Source organism: Dipodomys spectabilis, unplaced genomic scaffold, assembly GCF_019054845.1.
Source record: "Dipodomys spectabilis isolate Male_0828 unplaced genomic scaffold, ASM1905484v1 ptg000017l, whole genome shotgun sequence".
Lineage (NCBI taxonomy): Eukaryota > Metazoa > Chordata > Mammalia > Rodentia > Heteromyidae > Dipodomys > Dipodomys spectabilis.
This window is the reverse complement of record NW_024870694.1, coordinates 5,455,330-5,472,909: the sequence shown is the minus strand read 5'-3', so window position 1 is coordinate 5,472,909 and position 17,580 is coordinate 5,455,330. Positions and strand designations below refer to the sequence as shown.

Below are 17,580 nucleotides of genomic sequence, written 5' to 3'. Positions count from 1 at the left end.
GACTGACACTCTGTCCTCTTCCTTCCAGGCCTGAGTGAGAATTGTCTGCCTCATCCAGCAGTCACTTAACTCCTACAGTTCCTTTCCCAAATCTTTTGAGAGAACTCTGCCTCTTTTAAGTGCAGCAAGTGATTAGCCAATATTTACTTCTGCTGGTTCTGCAAACTTTAAACAGTCCATGTTTAATGAAAAAACAAATAATTGCGTAAGAATTTGCTGGACTTTCTCTCTAGTTTATAAGTGAAGTGATTCTTCTTGAGTCAACTGTGGACCAAGGATTCACAGTGAAGTGGTGAGATCAAGAACATCCAGAGAGAAGCCAGAAGAAGAAACAGAAGGATTTGGGTTTCATACTCTCTGGCCTGGGTTTCCGGAAGGCTTGCAGCAGAAAGAAAAATGGCAGAGTTGAAGGTAAGCCCCATCTGGCTGGGGCTTTAACAAAGATCAGAGACTAGGTATGACTAGACATAGGTTAAGAGTATTCTTATCATATTAGAAGCCCTGAGTTCCACTCCTACCACCAAAAGGAGGATGGAGAGAGATTTTTTTTTAAATAAAAAGCGGGGGGTGGGAGAGAGGGGAGAGATGGGAGGGAGGAAAAAAGTCTGGCAAGTTTGTTGTGGTTTCTTCAACTTCTGAGAACTCAAGGGTATCAGAACTGAAGAAGACTTGGAGCAGGGTCAGGTCTAAGCCACTGTGTTCAGAGGCTTCACCGCAGCGCCTCTGACTATGGTTGAGGCTGGGAGACAAGGAAAAGAAAGATATTAGCCATCTCCTGCCTTTGTTCATTTCAAATATTGTTTTGGGGATCGGTGGACATTCTAAGGACTTCCCTCCATCAACCACACACATGCATGCACAGACACACATACACACACTTTTCTCACTACATCTTTCTGCTGCTTTCTGGCATGGTTCTAGAGATGCAACTTCCTGGACTGCTGCCGTCCAGCCAATTAGATATGCTGTTTTGAGATTCAGAATCAGCCTTAGTCAGTACAAGTCCTTGAACCTCCTCTGGGAAATAGTTCTTTTATTCAAGACACAATTCAAAAGTATGAGTGTTTGGTGCTAAGCATTTTAATTCTCAATTAACTCATACTGTAATCTTCACAGTAAAGCTAAGATATAGATATTCTTATTTCTATTTAACCAGTGAGGAAAGTAAAGTTCAAAGAGACGACAGAATCTCCCAAGCTCATGGCTGATCGGTGATGGACACCATGCTAGAACTTGGGTTTGTCTGAATCTACAGCTCAGCTGGGGAGAAAAAAGGAGCCTTGATTGTTCTTAGTAGACTGGTGCCTTCAAGCAAGCAGTGTGTCCCAGTGTCTAAACCAATGTCTAGCTGAAAGAGTGACTCCAGGGCCATAGGGAACATGAGGCTCTGAGTTCAAACCACAGAATCCCCAGAAAAGAAAAAACTAAGCCCATCATTCATCAAATAATATGTGCTAGCATATGATGCAGCAGATTAATAAAACTATGAACAAAGTCCACATTAGGGAGAATCAAGAGAAACTTCCAGAAGGGGGTCATTCCTAGGCTGTCTTGAGAGTGAAGCCAGCATTGGCAAAGTGAAAAAGGATGAGGGAGGCCAGAGAAAGCAAAATGTTCAGAAAGATCCCTTCATGTTCTGGAATTCCAGTGTTTCAACGAAATTGGAATTACCATACGGACAGCCAAAGGTCATATCCAGGAAGTAGTTGGATGTATGGATCTAGGGCAGTGGGCAGGGTTCATCATACCTAAGGAGGTAATGGAAATTTTGAAGTGTAGAGAATACTTAAAAACTTCGTTTTCTGATGAAAATCCTATAAGGAAGTTCAGCAGAGGTTGGGAGCATCTATACCATTTATAAATAAATCATATCTAAAATCCTGCTGTAATTTTAAGCAACTTTGTATTCAAAGCAACACCACACTAATATAAATTGCATACTGGTCTTTGTTCTCAATTTCAAAGACATTTCCAGCCTGCTGTCTAATCTCCAGAAGCAGAGGTTAGCTCTAGAGGTCAGGGATCTAAACACAGAAAGCCAGACTACTGCATCATATCCATCCTAATCAATAAGCATTACATAACTTTAAAAAATGCTTCTCATCTTTTTTCCCCTTACTTTAATGGCTATGTCAACATAAAACCTCAAATGAAATCACATTTACATAAAAACACAACTAGGGAAAGAATTTAGAAGATAATAAATTTAAAATGGACTGCCCTTTGTTCCTGAATAAGCTATTCCACTTCCCAAACTTTGATTCCCTCATGTATAAAATGAAAAGCTGTTTGTATATGCAACTCGGAACCCTACCAATAGATATTTTATACACCAGCTTTGAGTCTAAAGTGATACTGATAATTAGCCAAAGAGGGGACCCACTGCCCTACATAGTTTCTTATTGTTGCTATAACGTTACCAAAAATATACTGGCTTAAAACAACACAGACTTATTCTGTTATAGTTCTGGCGGCTAGAAGTATGAAATTAGTTTTACTGAGCTAAAACCCAAGTGTTAGCATGGCTGGTTCCTTCTAGAGACTGATAGTAGAATGTGTTTCCTTGTCTGCACCAGCTTCAAGGAGATGCCTACATTTCTTGGCTTGTGGCTTCTTCCTCTGTCTTCAAAGCAAATCACTCAAATCTGCTGTTGTCTTCACCCTTTTCTATTTTTCAAACAAATCTCTTTTTAGGTCCATCTTAACAGGATAGTAGTGCTTACAAACAGCCAAATCCAGAATTTCCCCCAATTTCCTTTAGTTAACCACACCTACAAGTGTAACAGACTTTTCTGATATATTAGCCAACACTCCCAAGTTAAGATACAGTTCTCTTTTCCTTTCAAGGTTAACTAGAAATGGTGGACTCTCTGCCTGAGGAAATAAAAGCTCGAAGTAGTTCCATTTCTACCCTGACTTGTATCTCTTTCATTAAAAGTAAAAAAAAGGAAGTGGGGTACACCATCTGCTCCTCCCATCAGGTGTTACCTAGATTCTGACTTGGGAGAAAGCACCTCTTAAACCTACTCTGACAAGTTAATCATATCCTGGGGACCAAGTGAGAATTAAAAAGCTGTATGCGAGCAAGCTGCCAAAAATGCTGATGGAACTGAAATCATGTGGACCTCAGTCATTATTTTTTTTCATTTAGAAAGTATGCATGTAGTTCTCTTAGAAAGAAAATCACATGTTTGTGTAGGGTCAAATTATTCAAAAATCTGAACTGAAGTAAGCATACTCTTAATTTTTTTATTTTATTTCATTTCATTGTTGGATTAGGCATATCTTCACATAACCATTGAGCCAGCTGGAGTTGAAAGCTTGGATTTGCACCCTTGAATAAAGCAGAGTTTAGGTTCTGTCCTTGGGCTCAAAGCCTTGAGAATGCAGCTGCAAAATACAGCTTCTTCAATTCACTTGCCTTCAGCAGTGAGGGACATGGCATTTTAAGGCTCTAAAAAAAAACTGCTCTGTAAATCTGCTCTCAGAGGATTTGGAAAACCAACCAAATCAACAGTGACTCAGTAATTTCTACCCTCATCAGCCCCTCTCCCTCCCTCCACACACATACCAGCCAATGCACTGAACTAAGATGGAGAAATGGATTAAGAATTCACACCTTCTTTCCAGCCTGAGTCTCAGTGGCTCCCTTCCAAACCACCAGCTGTTCTTTCTGCTTTTCTTTTTTTAAGAGCACAGCCTGAATCAAATATCTCAGAATCACAGACACTAAGTCTCTTTTTCCTTGTTCTAAACACCTTTGTGTCCTCTATTCTGAGGCCAGCAACTGCAAAGAATGGGGAAGGTTAATGAGCAAATCCACCCATACATTCCAGAAAGCTCAGCTGGAGTAGATAGCTCTCAGACTTTCCTTTTTCCTTATAGATAGGAACAGCAGCTGAGGCACAAAAGGAAGCACTGTAATACTCAGTGGCTTCAGACATAAGCTTGTCTAAAATTCTATTTCTCAGAAGCAAAGATAATTTGAGCTCATTACCCATTCCCAGCAGCTTAGATGCAATCCTGCTGATGGTGAGCATGAAGTTCATTTTGAGAGAAGAAAATTGTATTCTGTGGAGAATGAAGATACTGGACGGTCCCTGCCGTTCCCCCAAAAAATGGCATTGCAGACTTGATGCTACTGCTATGAACCAGTGTGATTATATTGCTGGATGGATGTGTGTATGTCTGTGCAATGAAAGATTTCCAAACGGACCAAAAAAAAAAAAATCATAGGGACTGCTGGTGTAGTTCAATGATAGAAAGCATGCTTAGCATGCATATAGCTCCTGAGTTCAATCCCGAGCACCCCCACCAACAGAGCCAAAAAAAAAAAAAGGATCTAAAGGCAAATAATAATTTCACCTCACTGCTTTCTAGGTCATAACATTTTACATTTCCTATTTCTTCCAAATATAGACACTGTTGGCCTGATCATTGCTCACACATCCAAGTGTGTCATAGCTAGCTCATCCTTCCCCAAGCTGTCAAAAACTTCACCCACAGCCACCCTGCTTATACCCCTGAAGAATCGTACTCAGCTGGAGGCATTTCACTCACTCAGCAAGGTGGTACTGTCCTTTGCCTGGACTAAAATCAATCCATGTTTAAGTTAGAGTAGAAGAGGTTCTAACTCCACTTACCACAGCAAACATGGACTCAGAGAACTGACTCTAAATGAACTAAGTCAGTCAATAAATATCTACTAGTTTCCATGAGCCAAGGCTTAGGGTACACAGAGGTGATTAAGACTGGCACAGTCCCAGCCTTCATGAGATTTACGCAAGAATAAAGAATGCAGACAGTGAGAGACCTATGACAAAAGTCAGGTGTGTTCAGTATTGCAGAAGTCTCAAAGGCCTGGCCCAGGTGATAGAACACTTACCTAGCAATGATGAGGTCGGGAGTTAAATCTCTAGTAATACGCTGCCCTCCCTCCTCCATTTCCCCCCCCCCCCCACACACACACAAGCATAATAGTAAGTCTCAGGTTATGGTTGGTATGTAGTTAACAGAGCCAAGATGTCACAGAATCTCCTGGCTCTTCATCAGATTGCCCAAAGGACCATAAACACTGCTTCAGGCAGGCATCTTGAACATTAAATTGCAGAGAAACAAAAGCTGTTTCAAGCAGCAGGAGAATGGAATTGCAGTGTGCCCAAAGGTTGGAGAAGCAGACCCATCAAGAGCCACCATGGACATCACACTTGATGCAATACACAGGCCATGTGTCAGCTGACTAGATGCTTGTTTCCCAAGAAGCAGAATGGGCGTCAATCAAACTAGCAATCACTTGGTTCCATTTCATTCAGCTCTCTATGGGCCAGTAATCTTCTAAATTACTGAGCTCTGCTTTGAGGATCAATATTTATTGACTTGTACCAACCACCAATAAAGCATTCTTCACCATGAAAAAAACTAGTGAATTTCACAGGAGCCTCATAATTCACCTTGTTGAGAAACTCTTTTCACTTCTTTTTCTGGGTACAAAGCTAAGAAACAGCAATCACAGTAGCATTGCATGGGCTTCTGCTGCAAGAAGGCAAGTCAAGAGAGAGCTTTCTGGCAAGGATTTTGCTGTCAGTTTAGTTCTACATACTTCTAAGTTGGTGTGTGTGTGTGTGTGTGTGTGTGTGTGTGTGTGTGTGTGTGTGTGTGTGTGTGTGTGTGTTACTAGGGCTTGAATTGAACATTTCATGTTTACTCAAATGATGCTCTACCACTTGAGCCATACTTCCAGCTCTGCTTTTTGAAGAGAGACATAGGCACTTCTGTCTAGTCTGGCCCCAGATCACAGTACTCTGGATGTCAGCCTCTGAGTAGCTAGGATTACAGATGTGAGCCACCAGTGTCTGGTTTCAAGTTTCTTTTTATGTATAGAAGAGAAATGAAGCCCCAAGTTCAGAGAAATTGCAATCTAGGCCTAGCAAGATCCTGCTAATTTGGGTTGGAGGTGATGCTTATGCCATTTCTTTTCTCAAAATTCCCAGATGGAACCAGAATTAAAGAGGTTTTAGTTGGAAGGGCATCATTAAAAACAAGCCCAGCTGGTGCCAGTGCCTCATGCCTGTAATCTTAGCTACTCAGGAGGCTGAGATCTGAGAATTGCGTTCAAAGCCAGGAACATCGGTGAGATTCTTATCTCCAGTTAACCACCGGAAAAAAGGAAGTGACACTGTGGTTCAAGTGGTAGAGCACTTGCCTTGAGCTGAAGAGCTGAGGGCTAGTTCCCAGGCCCAGAGTTCAAACCCCAAAATTGACAAAAACAAACATTAAAAAATAAAAAAGCCTATATGGGGCTGGGAATATGGCTTAGTGGTAGAGTGCTTGCCTACCATGCATGAAGCCCTGGATTCAACTCCTTGTACACATAAACAGAAAAGCAGAAAGTGGCACTGTGTGGCTCAAATGGTAGAGTACTAGCCTTGAGCAAAAGAAGCTTAGAGACAATGCCCAGACCCTGAGTTCAAGCCCCAGGACTGGCAAAACACACACACACACACACACACACGTCTATAACATCAGCCAGGTACATACAGGTAAGGGAAGAGAATTACACGCAATGCCCAGAATTTTTTCTGATTAACTATTACGTCTTTAATATTCATGCAGACTATAGTGACATGCCAAGACACACCCAAGATACTACATATGGAAGATCCATATAGAAATTCTAACCATTGTGGACTGTTAATGTTGTGGTGTTCACTCTAAATCCATTAATGGTATCATTTTGTGTCTTTTTCACGTATAGTACATTTCTGGATTTGGGAACGAGTGTACTTCAGAAGACCCTCGCTGTCCAGGTTCCTTACCAGAAGGGCAGGTATGAATGAATGGAATAACTCAGACAATTGACTCTCACATCCAACAAGGCACTTTCAACTAATCAGCTCAACTAACTAGGTTTTCACAAGTCACTAAGACAACTGGGACATAGGGCAACAAAACTGAAAGTTTAAAAATGACAAGGAATGTACTCACTACCTTAAGCAGGTAATTGTAACTCCTCTGTACATCAGCGTGACAATACAATTAAATTTTAAAAAATGGGTTGGTATTGAACTTTACAACTTGTGGATGGGGATGAGAGAGAAAAACTGGAGAGAACTGTCCAGAAAGAAATTTACTCTTTACATGACTTACATAATTGTAGCTCCTCTGTACATCACCTTTATAATAGCAATTTTTTTTAAAAATTAAGTGAATTGACATTTACCATTGAGAGCAAAGCTCCAAACCCGAATTAGTAAGATTAACTACAGGACTTCCAGGACAAATGCCAAAGTCCAGGGTTAGGGACACTCACTGGTAATTCCCTGAATAGCATCTAATATAATAATGATGAGAAAATAAGTTATTTTACAAATGGATGCACAAAGATATTCATACTGGTGTTGGTTATAGTTGCAAAACTATAGCAAAAAAAAAACATTTTTTCCAAAATTTTTCAAGAGTGTTTCATGGCATGAAAAATGCTTATGAGATTATATGTCCTTTAAAAGAAAAAAGTCCCAATTTTTGTAGGATGGCACATATCCTAAGATACCCATTTTTAGCATAAGAATCAAATATTATTATCATTGGCTTACTTCTGGTTGGTGAAATCATGGAGGTAAGAGTCTCATAAACTTTTTCTGCCTGGGCAGTCTTTGAACCGCCATCCTCAGATCTTAGCCTCCGGAGTAGCTAGGACTATAGCCTGAGCCACATACTTTTATAAGAAGTATGTGTTCCTTTTATAGCCAGAAGGAAATCACATAAAAAGTCACTACAAGAAGTATGTGGGGGTTGGATAGAGTCATGTGCAATGGCCTAGAACATCCCATGCAGAGCAGGATTTCCTACTGAGTTAGTTGGAGGGAGAATAAGAGGCTTTCTGAATTCATGTGATAATGTTTATGAATTCATGTGATAATGTTTATTATCTCCTTTGTTCTAGAATAACCCTCAAGTCTGCCCCTACAATCTGTATGCTGAACAGCTCTCAGGATCTGCCTTCACCTGTCCACGGAGCACCAATAAGAGAAGGTACAGGGGTTAGATTAATTACAGCCTTCAGCTTGTAGGAACTATGGCCAGAACATTGTGCTGTGTCCTACACCTGAGACCTAGCCTCCCAGGGCTGCCCAAGGTCCTTCTTCTCCAGTGCTTCTGGGTCATGGGTCACAGCCAGGCATACTAGGTCTTGTCCCCAGCTAGAATCAAAGGACCAGTGGGAGAGGGAAAGGGAACAGCTATACACAGTCTGGAAAACCCAAGCCCAGTTCCATTTACAGATTCTTTCTAAGGGTTCAGAAAGAAATGTTTCTCATGCTCCAGCCTTCTTCCAAAGATTTCCCAGTTGCGTTTTGTTTGCTTTATTTTATTTCTTTATTGTTGATATATTATTAATATTAATGTACATTAATATTAATATATCATTTATATATAAAATGATTAAATTACAATGAGAAGATTCACAGCAATATCTTCCTCTGCTGATTAGAAGCTGTTAGACTTTGCCAGAAAAACCATGCAAGTATTCAGGCACAAAGAACAAAGAAAGGTTTATTTCCAGCGAAGGGACTGGCAAGGAAGTTTCAACCTGTGTCGAGTAGCCCTAGTATATCCGCTATCCCTTCCTGTAATACTTTCAGGGTCTCTTCTTTTACCTTGACATCTGATTCATTTGGAGTTGATTTTGGTGCAGGATCTAACTTCAATTTTCTACATGTGTGTAGCCAATTCTGCCAGCACCATTTGTTGAAGAGACTGTCTTTCTTCCATCTGATAATTTTGGCTCCCTTATTGAAGATTAGGTAGCCATAGGTCATGTCTGGGTCCTCAATTCTATTCCATTGCTCCTCTTGATCCATGATCCAGCAATCCCACTCCTGAGCATTTATTCAAATGATCTCAAACTAGGCCACACCAAAGCTACCAGCATAACTATGTTCATTGCAGTATTATTTACCATAGCTAAGATATGGAACCAACACAGATGCCCCTCAATAGATGAACAGATCAAGAAAATGTGGTATATTTACACAATGAAATTTTATGCTTCTATCAGAAAGAATGACATCGCCCCTTTCATAAGGAAATGGAAAGACTTGGAAAAAAATCATATTAAGTGAAGTAAGCCAGACCCAAAGAAATATAGCCTCTATGGTTTCCCTCATTTGAAATGATTAGTATAAGCCTAATCCTGACAGGGAATCATAATAGCTCAAGAGTTATGAACATATGACCATACAAAATGATGCTAATTGAAATAAACTCCAAGACATGGAAACAACAGGTCTTTTTTTTTTTTTAGTTGTCAACTTTGATGTCGCCAATATACTATATCTAGTTCCTTCTCCTTATTTTATTTCATTTTTCTTTTTTTCATTAGTTTATTTCTGGCAATCTCTGTCTTTGATTCTGGTACCCTCCATCTTGTATATTCATTTATCTTATTGGGGGAGGGGAAGGGAAATAACAAAATGCTGAAAGAAGTACAAAAGATAACTCATTGCAAAAGATACTCACTGGACACTATGTTGGAAATGAACTTTGCAACTTCGTGGTGGGGGGAGTGGGGAGAAGGAGGGGGAGGGAGGGGATAGTGAGAGAACAACAATGGGGTGGGTAACAATGTTCAACAAGAAAGGTACCTTACTCATAGAAATGTATCCACTCTGTACAGCATCTTTACAATAATTTTTTTTAAGGGACTGGCAAGACTCTTTCTCACAAGAGAAGAAGTGCTAGCTATTGTGTCTGATGACCTTTTATAACCTACAAGGTTTAGGAGGCACAGACCCTGGTGTGAACATGTGGGCCAGGGAGCTCATCATGGCAGGCTAGTATTTATGGCTGCTGCCCAAGTGGTAGATAAGGGGTCTTGACCTGAAGGCCACTCTAAGGGAATCTTGTTGCCTTATATGGTTGTAAATGCCCCAACGGGGTGCCACATCTCCAGGTAAAGTAGGGTAGAGGCCAATTATTTACTGCCTTTACCAAATGGGTCTAGTGTTGCCTAGGAAAGGAGCATGCTAAGCTATGGGAGAGGAGGCTATTGGGCTAATAGAAGCCTTACATAGTCTAAGTAGGAAGTCAGTGAGACTCTTATCTCCAATTAACCACCAAAGAGCCAAATGTGGAGCTGTCACATGCGGAGTAAAGTGCTAGCCTTAAGCACAAAGCTGGAGGACAGCACCAGGCCCTGAGTTCAAGCCTCGGGCCTTGCAAAAAAATTAATTAAATAAATAAATAAAATGTAAAAATTAATAGCACACTACATGGTGTGCTTAATTAATACATGTGCTCAAGTAGTATTACTTACTATTAAAATCACCATCATTTGGGCATTTACTGCCATCAAAACTGAGGTCCTGCTTCCACCCCATGGTATCTCTGGGAGGTTATCAGAAAGTTGAGTACAAGCTATGGCAGATGGTATATTATCATCATTATCAATATTGTTTTTCTCTTGGTAAGTATGTGCAGTGGAGAATTAGGAGAGAAGAAACTAAAAAAAAAAAAATCATGGGTCAAACATGGTGGTAAATACTTATAATCCCAGCCCTTGAGAGGATAAGACAGGAGGATTAAGAATTTGAGGCCAGTTGAGTTTGGCTACCTAAGGTAATTCTTCCCTCCCTCCCCCTCACTCCCTCTCCCTTTCTCTCTCTGTCTCTGTCTGTCTGTCTGTCTGTCTCTCCTTCCCTTCTACCCACCCTCCCTCCCAAGTAGACCCAGGTAAGCTCCAGACAATCCTCTCCATTCTTATTTATGACAACGTGGCTACAGTGACTATGTTCTTGACTTTATGGTCTATGCTCTAACTGGCCACCTGGTCTCCAGATTTTACTGCCTGCCTCCATTATTCAGCAATATCTTCAGCCAGCAGGAGCTGAGCTCTGTTCCAGGAGGCTGAAAAGGAGCGGTTGGCATTTCATTAAGAAGCTGGCAACCTTTCCTGAATCAGAATTAGATCTCTGTCCAGGACAATGTAGTGCTGCCTGAGGAGTTTTATAAACTCAGCTAAAAAATAAGGGATTCTAGGCATGGCCTACCTATCCATTTAGAGTGCTCTAAAGGTATCCATAAGAATTTTTCTGAAAATATTCATACCCAGTAGGAAGTTAGATCCAGCCCCAAATATAAATGAGCCAGCCTGAAACTCTCAGTCACTATTCTTTGCAAGGAACTGCAAAATTATTAGCAACTTTTGTCTGTGTCTCAGGGATTCATTTCTATTAGCTCAGTTAGACAGATGATCCCTTGGGTCTTGAGAATATGAAACACAGGACAGAGAATGGAGAAAGTTTAGACTGTGATAAAAGCACAGATGATTAAGGGAGGACAAACAGTTTAAAAAGCTTCTAATCAGTGAGCATTTGCCTTGTGCTTGGCATTTTAGATACATGAACTCTTTTGGTACTCCCAGCAATCGCAGAAGACAAAGCTAAAGAACATTACTAGGTGCTGGTGGCTCACGCCTATAATCCTAGCTACTCAGGAGACTGCAGTATGAGTATGGAGATTTGGGCAGACAATTCTGTGAGACTTATCTCCAATTAAGTACCTGTTAGAATAAATTAGACTTTGCCAGAAAGCTACGCAGACATCAGGTACAAAGAGCAAAGAACAAAAAGGACTGGCCAGGCAAGATCCCCTTCTTACAAGAGAGGAGTGAGAAGTGCCCGCTGTTGTTTGAGGTGACCTATATAACCTACTGAGGTGAGGAGGGGCTAGAAGGCAGAGACCTCAGTGTGAACGTGGAATCAGGGGCTTCATCATGGCAGACTAGGATTTATGGCTGCTATTCAAGTAGTAGATAAGGGGTCCTGCAGCTGCCCAGACCTGAAGGTCACTGTAAGGGGCTCTTGCTGACTTATATGGTGGCAGCTGCCCCAGAGAAGTGCCATCCCAAGGTAAAGGTGGTTAGAGGGTGATTATTTACTGCCTTTACTACATGGTCCTAGTGTTGCCTAGGAAAGGAGCATGCCAAGCCGTGGAAGGAGGAAGTACCATGCAAAGCTATAGGAAAGGAGTTCATTGGGCTAACCCAAATTAGGAAGTAGAGCTCTGGCTCAAGTGGTAGAACAGTAGCACTAGCCTTGAGCACAAAAACCCAGGGACACAGCCCAGGCCCAGAATTTAAGCCCCAGGACCTACACAAAAACAAAAACAAAAACAAAAAAACAGAAATATCCAGAAAACTTAGTAACTTGCCCAGAATCGCACAGCTGGTGCTAAGATACACACAAATGCTTTCAACCTCACCACATACTAGTGGATATAGAGCAGTCTGATTAAGTCCAGAGTCTGAGGTCACAGTTTCAAGAGCTGGAAGAATCCTAGGAGAGGAGGACAAACTTGTCCTGTTTATCTCTCTGAAGGTCTGGATGTTGCCCTACGCCAACATTCCCTCTCCTGGCCATGGTCCGACTGTCCTTGAACCAAAGGGTCAAAGGCTATAAAAGTAGAACTGGTCTTCCATTGCCAGAAGTAGGATTTTTTTGTCCCATGTCCTTTAAGAGGAAGGACTCTGGAACCACTTGGGTGCCTCGGACTGAGTTTTAGTGTCCCTTTTACCCTCTGGAGGACTCTTCCTGGAATTGGCTTCAGGATTTCTTCACCAGATTCTTGCTTTCTTTCCTGAACTATGAGATCTCCTCTTGGCTGAGAGGTCTTTGGCTCAGGCCTTGAAATATTCAGACAGTAGAATTTAGAAGAGAAAGGAAAGAAAACCAAAAAGAAAGACATAAATACATTATAATAAAGCATGGGCACATACTTTTATAAGTTTGGGGTACAGAAGTGTTGATTTGCAAAGCTTCTTACAAATAATGTCAAAAGACAATTGACCAACTGAAAAAGTGTGGGACTTGTACAAGTAATTCATGGGGGAAAAATTACACAAGGGAAAAATTAAATAAGGAAATGAGCATATTCTCAAACTTATTCCTAGTAAAGGAAATACTAAATAAAATTAAGAGTTATGGGCTAAGAATGTTGCTTAGTGGTAGAATGCTTGTCTGGCATGCATGAAGCCCTGAGTTCAATTCCTCAGTACCACATATACGGAAAAATCTGAAAGTGACTCTGTGGCTCAAGTGATAGAGCACTAGCCTTGAGCAAAGAAAGCTCAGGGACAGTGCTCAGGTCCTGAGTTCAAGCCCCAGGCCTGGCAAAAGAATGAAGAGTTATTTTTCACCTATCAAGTTACAATGAACTTTTCAGACTGAGGAAGATGGGGAGATCAGCCACTCTGGTACACTATTGGTATGAGAAGAAAATGGCACAATTTGGCAATTCTGCTGACATACACATTAGAAGTATCTGAGAGAATATACAAGTTGTTAAGCTCTCATGCCTCTAAGGAATGACTGAAGAAACTGGAGAAGGATCTGTTTACCTTTCAACACTTTTTGAATTACTTGGATTAATTTTATCATTGAACTGCATCATGTTGTAATTCTAAAATACAAAAGTGATTCATATTTCAAAAATAACAGTGATACAAACCATATTCTTGCGATCTATGTAGGACGCATTGTTCTGACCTTAGAGAGCAAGGATTAGCAAGGATTAGAGAAGGATTGGGATGTGAATAATGTTTATGGATTTCTCTGCACAGATATTTTTCAAGGTATATCCTCATCCCTTCTAAGTGTTGAGAGAGGTAATACTTAATTTTTTGTATCTTGGGAATAAATAAAGAATGCCAAGTGTCATAAAAGGAGAGAAGAAGGCAGATCAACAGCTGTTATCATTGCTTCTCACAATAAAGCCCATAGGTTATTGCCTTGATTGTCATCCTGATGGCGCCTCCTGAACCAGTCTTTGTGCCACTCAAGCATTATCCCAGGTAACATGTGTTCTTGTTCTCCCCTAGCTGGCTGTATCGGATTCTACCTTCAGTTACTCACAAACCCTTTGAGTCCATTGATCAAGGCCACCTCACTAGCAACTGGGATGAAATTGAACCTGATCCTAACCAGGTAACCTAGACTTGTGAATTAGAGAATACTATATATCTAAAGTCTGAAATAAAAATGTTTAAATCGGCCGGGGGCTGGTGGCTCACGCCTGTAATCCTAGCTACTCAGGAGTCTGAGATCTGAGGATCGCGGTTCAAAGCCAGCCCGGGCAGGAGAGACCATGAGACTCCTATCTCCAATAAACCACCAGAAAACCGGAAGTGGCGCTGTAGCTCAAGTGGTAGAGCGCTCGCCTTGAGCTGAAGAGCTGAGGGACAGCGCTCAGGCCCAGAGTTCAAGCCCCATGACCGACAAAAAAAAAAAAAAAAAAAAAAAAGTTTAAATTGGCACCAGACTTTTTGGAAAATTAGACTACTTTTCAAAAAATTGATGCAAATATGTCTATTTGGAGCTCAAGTTTAGCTGGAAAATTCAAAGTTGATTAATTTGATTGATTTAATGAATGATTGTGTGTGTGTGTGTGTGTGTGTGTGTGTGTGTGTAATCTTGTATTGTTTCTAGCTAGTAGACAAGCACAATAGTGTTTCAAACTTAATAGGAGTGTCCAGGTAAATCGATAGACTAGAAATGATATAGGCTGAACAAAATCAAAATACCTGTATGCACATAAGCTTTTTGTTTTGTTGTTATTAACCTAAACATAATCAAAGAATGTAGAAAACACTTTCTTTTTTTTTTTTCTTTTTTTTTTGTCGGTCGTGGGGCTTGATCTCTGGGCCTGGGCGCTGTCCCTCAGCTCTTCAGCTCAAGGCGAGCGCTCTACCACTTGAGCTACAGTGCTACTTTCAGTTTTCTGGTGGTTTATTGGAGATAGGAGTCTCTCGGTCTCTCCTGCCCGGGCTGGCTTTGAACCGCGATCCTCAGATCTCAGCCTCCTGAGTAGCTAGGATTACAGGCGTGAGCCACCAGCGCCCGGCTTAGAAAACACTTTCAATACCTGCTAGCTCTAATGACAAGCCTCTGAAATCTAGTATGGAAAAGAGTGAAAGTCTATTTGTTTGAGAAGTCTGTGGTAACAGATTGGTGCTGCATTAGCTTCATACTCAGTTCTATTCTTTAACCAGAAGTTTCCTCCTTTTGATCTAGTGATGTGTGGGCTTTTCCTCTGGGTATCCTTATTTTTTATATACTCTGTGAGAGAGACCCAGTACTATAATGGAGCTCTCTGCAAAAATCTCTGAGAAAAACACCTTGGCTCGCATCCCTGGTCCCTTTACTTATCAGCTGCATCACTGAGACATAATGTTTCACTTACATAATATGGTAGCATCACTGGCCATGCAGTCCACTTATGAACATTACATGAGGGAGCAGACATGAACATACTTTACACAGTGCCTGGCACCCAGCAGGCAAAGAATCATGATTCTGATACAACCGTCTTGATATATGCATGTAAAGGCAGTGGTGATACCTACAAATCTCAAAGTTTAATCATGCAGTGGTGGCTCTCATCTGTACTCTTGGCTACTCAGGAGGCTGAGATCTCAGGATCAAGGTTAAAATCCAGCTCAGGCAGAAAAATCCATGAGATTCTTATCTCCAGTTAACTAGCCAACTCGCCAAATAAAACCTAAAGTAGATGTGCGGCGCAAGTGGTAAAGCACCAGCTTTGAATAAAAAAAGGCCAACAAGCGCAGAGAACTGGAGGGCCTAAGTTCGATCCCCATTACAGGCAAAAAAAAATCTCAGAATTTATATACAGGTAATTTTAGTTTTTTATTTGACATTACTTTTCCTTCTATCCCTCTCTCTCCTTAGCCCAAGGAATTGTATTGCTTCTCCTATGCTTACCAACATATTTTGTCTATGTCTGCAAAATTTCCATACATCTCCTTCCCTTAAATGCTTAGACTTCTTGTAAAACAAAAGCCAGAATAACTGGCAGTGCCAGAATAACTGGGCAGTCACCTTTGGCTTCCTGCCTAGTTCTATCTCTTCCTTTAATTACAGAAATCTCGGAGGACTAAGTACAGCTTGAATGCTACACGCCCATTTCCAACAGGGACAAAGCACACCGAGTGAAAAAAATGAATTAGCGTCATAGTCATTTCGAAACCTAGAGTGATCCTTTAACTTATGTGAAGTTCAATGTGCTGCAGAAGTTGTCTCCTGCCCCTACCTGCCTATATATTGCATTGGACCATATTGACCAAAAGGTGGCCCCAGCTCCCATCAAACCCCTCCCTCAGACTCAATCCCCACACAAAAGCACGTGAAGCCACCTCCTGTCCTCTTCCTCTTCAGCAGGCCGGTGCCTTTGTGAGGGACAAAACATTTTGTAACAAGTTGCACGACAAGTTCAGCCACCCTGACTTCACCTTGTCCTCTAGTGTCACAGTTCTACCTTGCTCACACTCTAGGGGTGAGCCCTACAACTGGCAGAACACTCTACGTTCATTATTGACCCCTCATTCATCTGATTAAGGGCTACATGGCCTCAGCTCATTCTCAGAGAACCTAAGTCTGAAGTGGGTTATGTAAATGCAATGAAAGCATGATCAGAGAGAGAAGGCTGTGTGAATTAATTAATGTGGAGTGAATTGAGGGTGGGTCATAAGGGAGTAACTGCCCCCCCCCCCCCAGCCAAAGCCTAGGGAGATCCGAATGTGCACATACCCATTCTCACAGGTCACCAGGGAAGGAACTTCACTGGGGGAACAAAGGACAAAAGTGGGGTTTTGTTGTTGTTGTTGATGATGATGATTGTGTTTTTGAGCTAGTACTGGGTCTTAAACTCAGGCCCTGATCTATATCCCTTAGCTTTTATGCTCAAGGAGAGCACTCTGCCACTTGAGCCATGCCTCCACTTTCAGTTTTTTGCTGGTTAATTGGAGATAAGAGTCTCATAGATTTTTCAGCCCAGGCTGGTTTCAAAACATGATGCTCAGATCTCAGACTCCTGAATAGCTAGGAGGACAGGTGTGCATTAGCACTAACCTGAATGGTAAGTATGGCTTCCTTTCAAAGGTGATCTTACAGTGCAGACAATGTCTCCCAAGTAACCTCGGGGAGCTACCCACAGAAAAACAGAAAAAGAGGCTGTATGGTATGATGATGATGTTTAGTCTCTCTTCTCCTGTCTATTCATTATTGGTTATCTGGTAATATTCCTTGAAAAGAAGTTTGAAACAGTTCCATCATTTTTAAAAACAGTTTTTTAAGTTGTTATTATAAAGATGAGGTACAGAAGGGTTGCAATTTCATAAGTCAAGTAAAGAGTACATTTTTGTGTGTGTGGAGAGTGTCACCCCTTCCCTTGTTCTCTTCCAGATTTTCCCTCCCATCCCCGCTCCCAAGTTGTATAATTCACTTTCAACATAATGTCTATTGAGTAAAATCCATTTCTTTTGAAAAACATTTTCTTAGTCTAAGGGAACTTCAAAAAGAACCCTGTGATTTGGGGAGAACTGTGAAAAAAAATTGGACAGTTCTGCATTCTAAAGTTTCTTCAGCTTGGCAGGGTCAAAGACTTATATCTCAAATTGGCATCTAGAATTACATCTCACATTCTCCTATTTCTCTCTTAAAGTTGCAATAGCCATACTGCTATGTTTTTTATTTTATTTTTTTGTTGTTGTTGTTGGTTGTGGGGCTTGAA

General features: G+C 41.1%; 1 protein-coding gene across 1 annotated transcript in view; it reads left to right on the top strand.

Moving 5' to 3' along the window:
• Window positions 1-255: 255 nt before the first annotated feature.
• The window catches only part of Hgd (homogentisate 1,2-dioxygenase), a 49,831-nt gene continuing 32,506 nt past the window's right edge, over window positions 256-17,580 (top strand). The window contains exons 1-4 of the mRNA XM_042668640.1: window positions 256-411; window positions 6,755-6,826; window positions 7,943-8,031; window positions 13,874-13,979. Coding sequence (XP_042524574.1) covers window positions 397-411; window positions 6,755-6,826; window positions 7,943-8,031; window positions 13,874-13,979 — 282 coding nt within the window. The 5' untranslated portion in view covers window positions 256-396. The remainder of the gene's footprint in view (window positions 412-6,754; window positions 6,827-7,942; window positions 8,032-13,873; window positions 13,980-17,580) is intronic.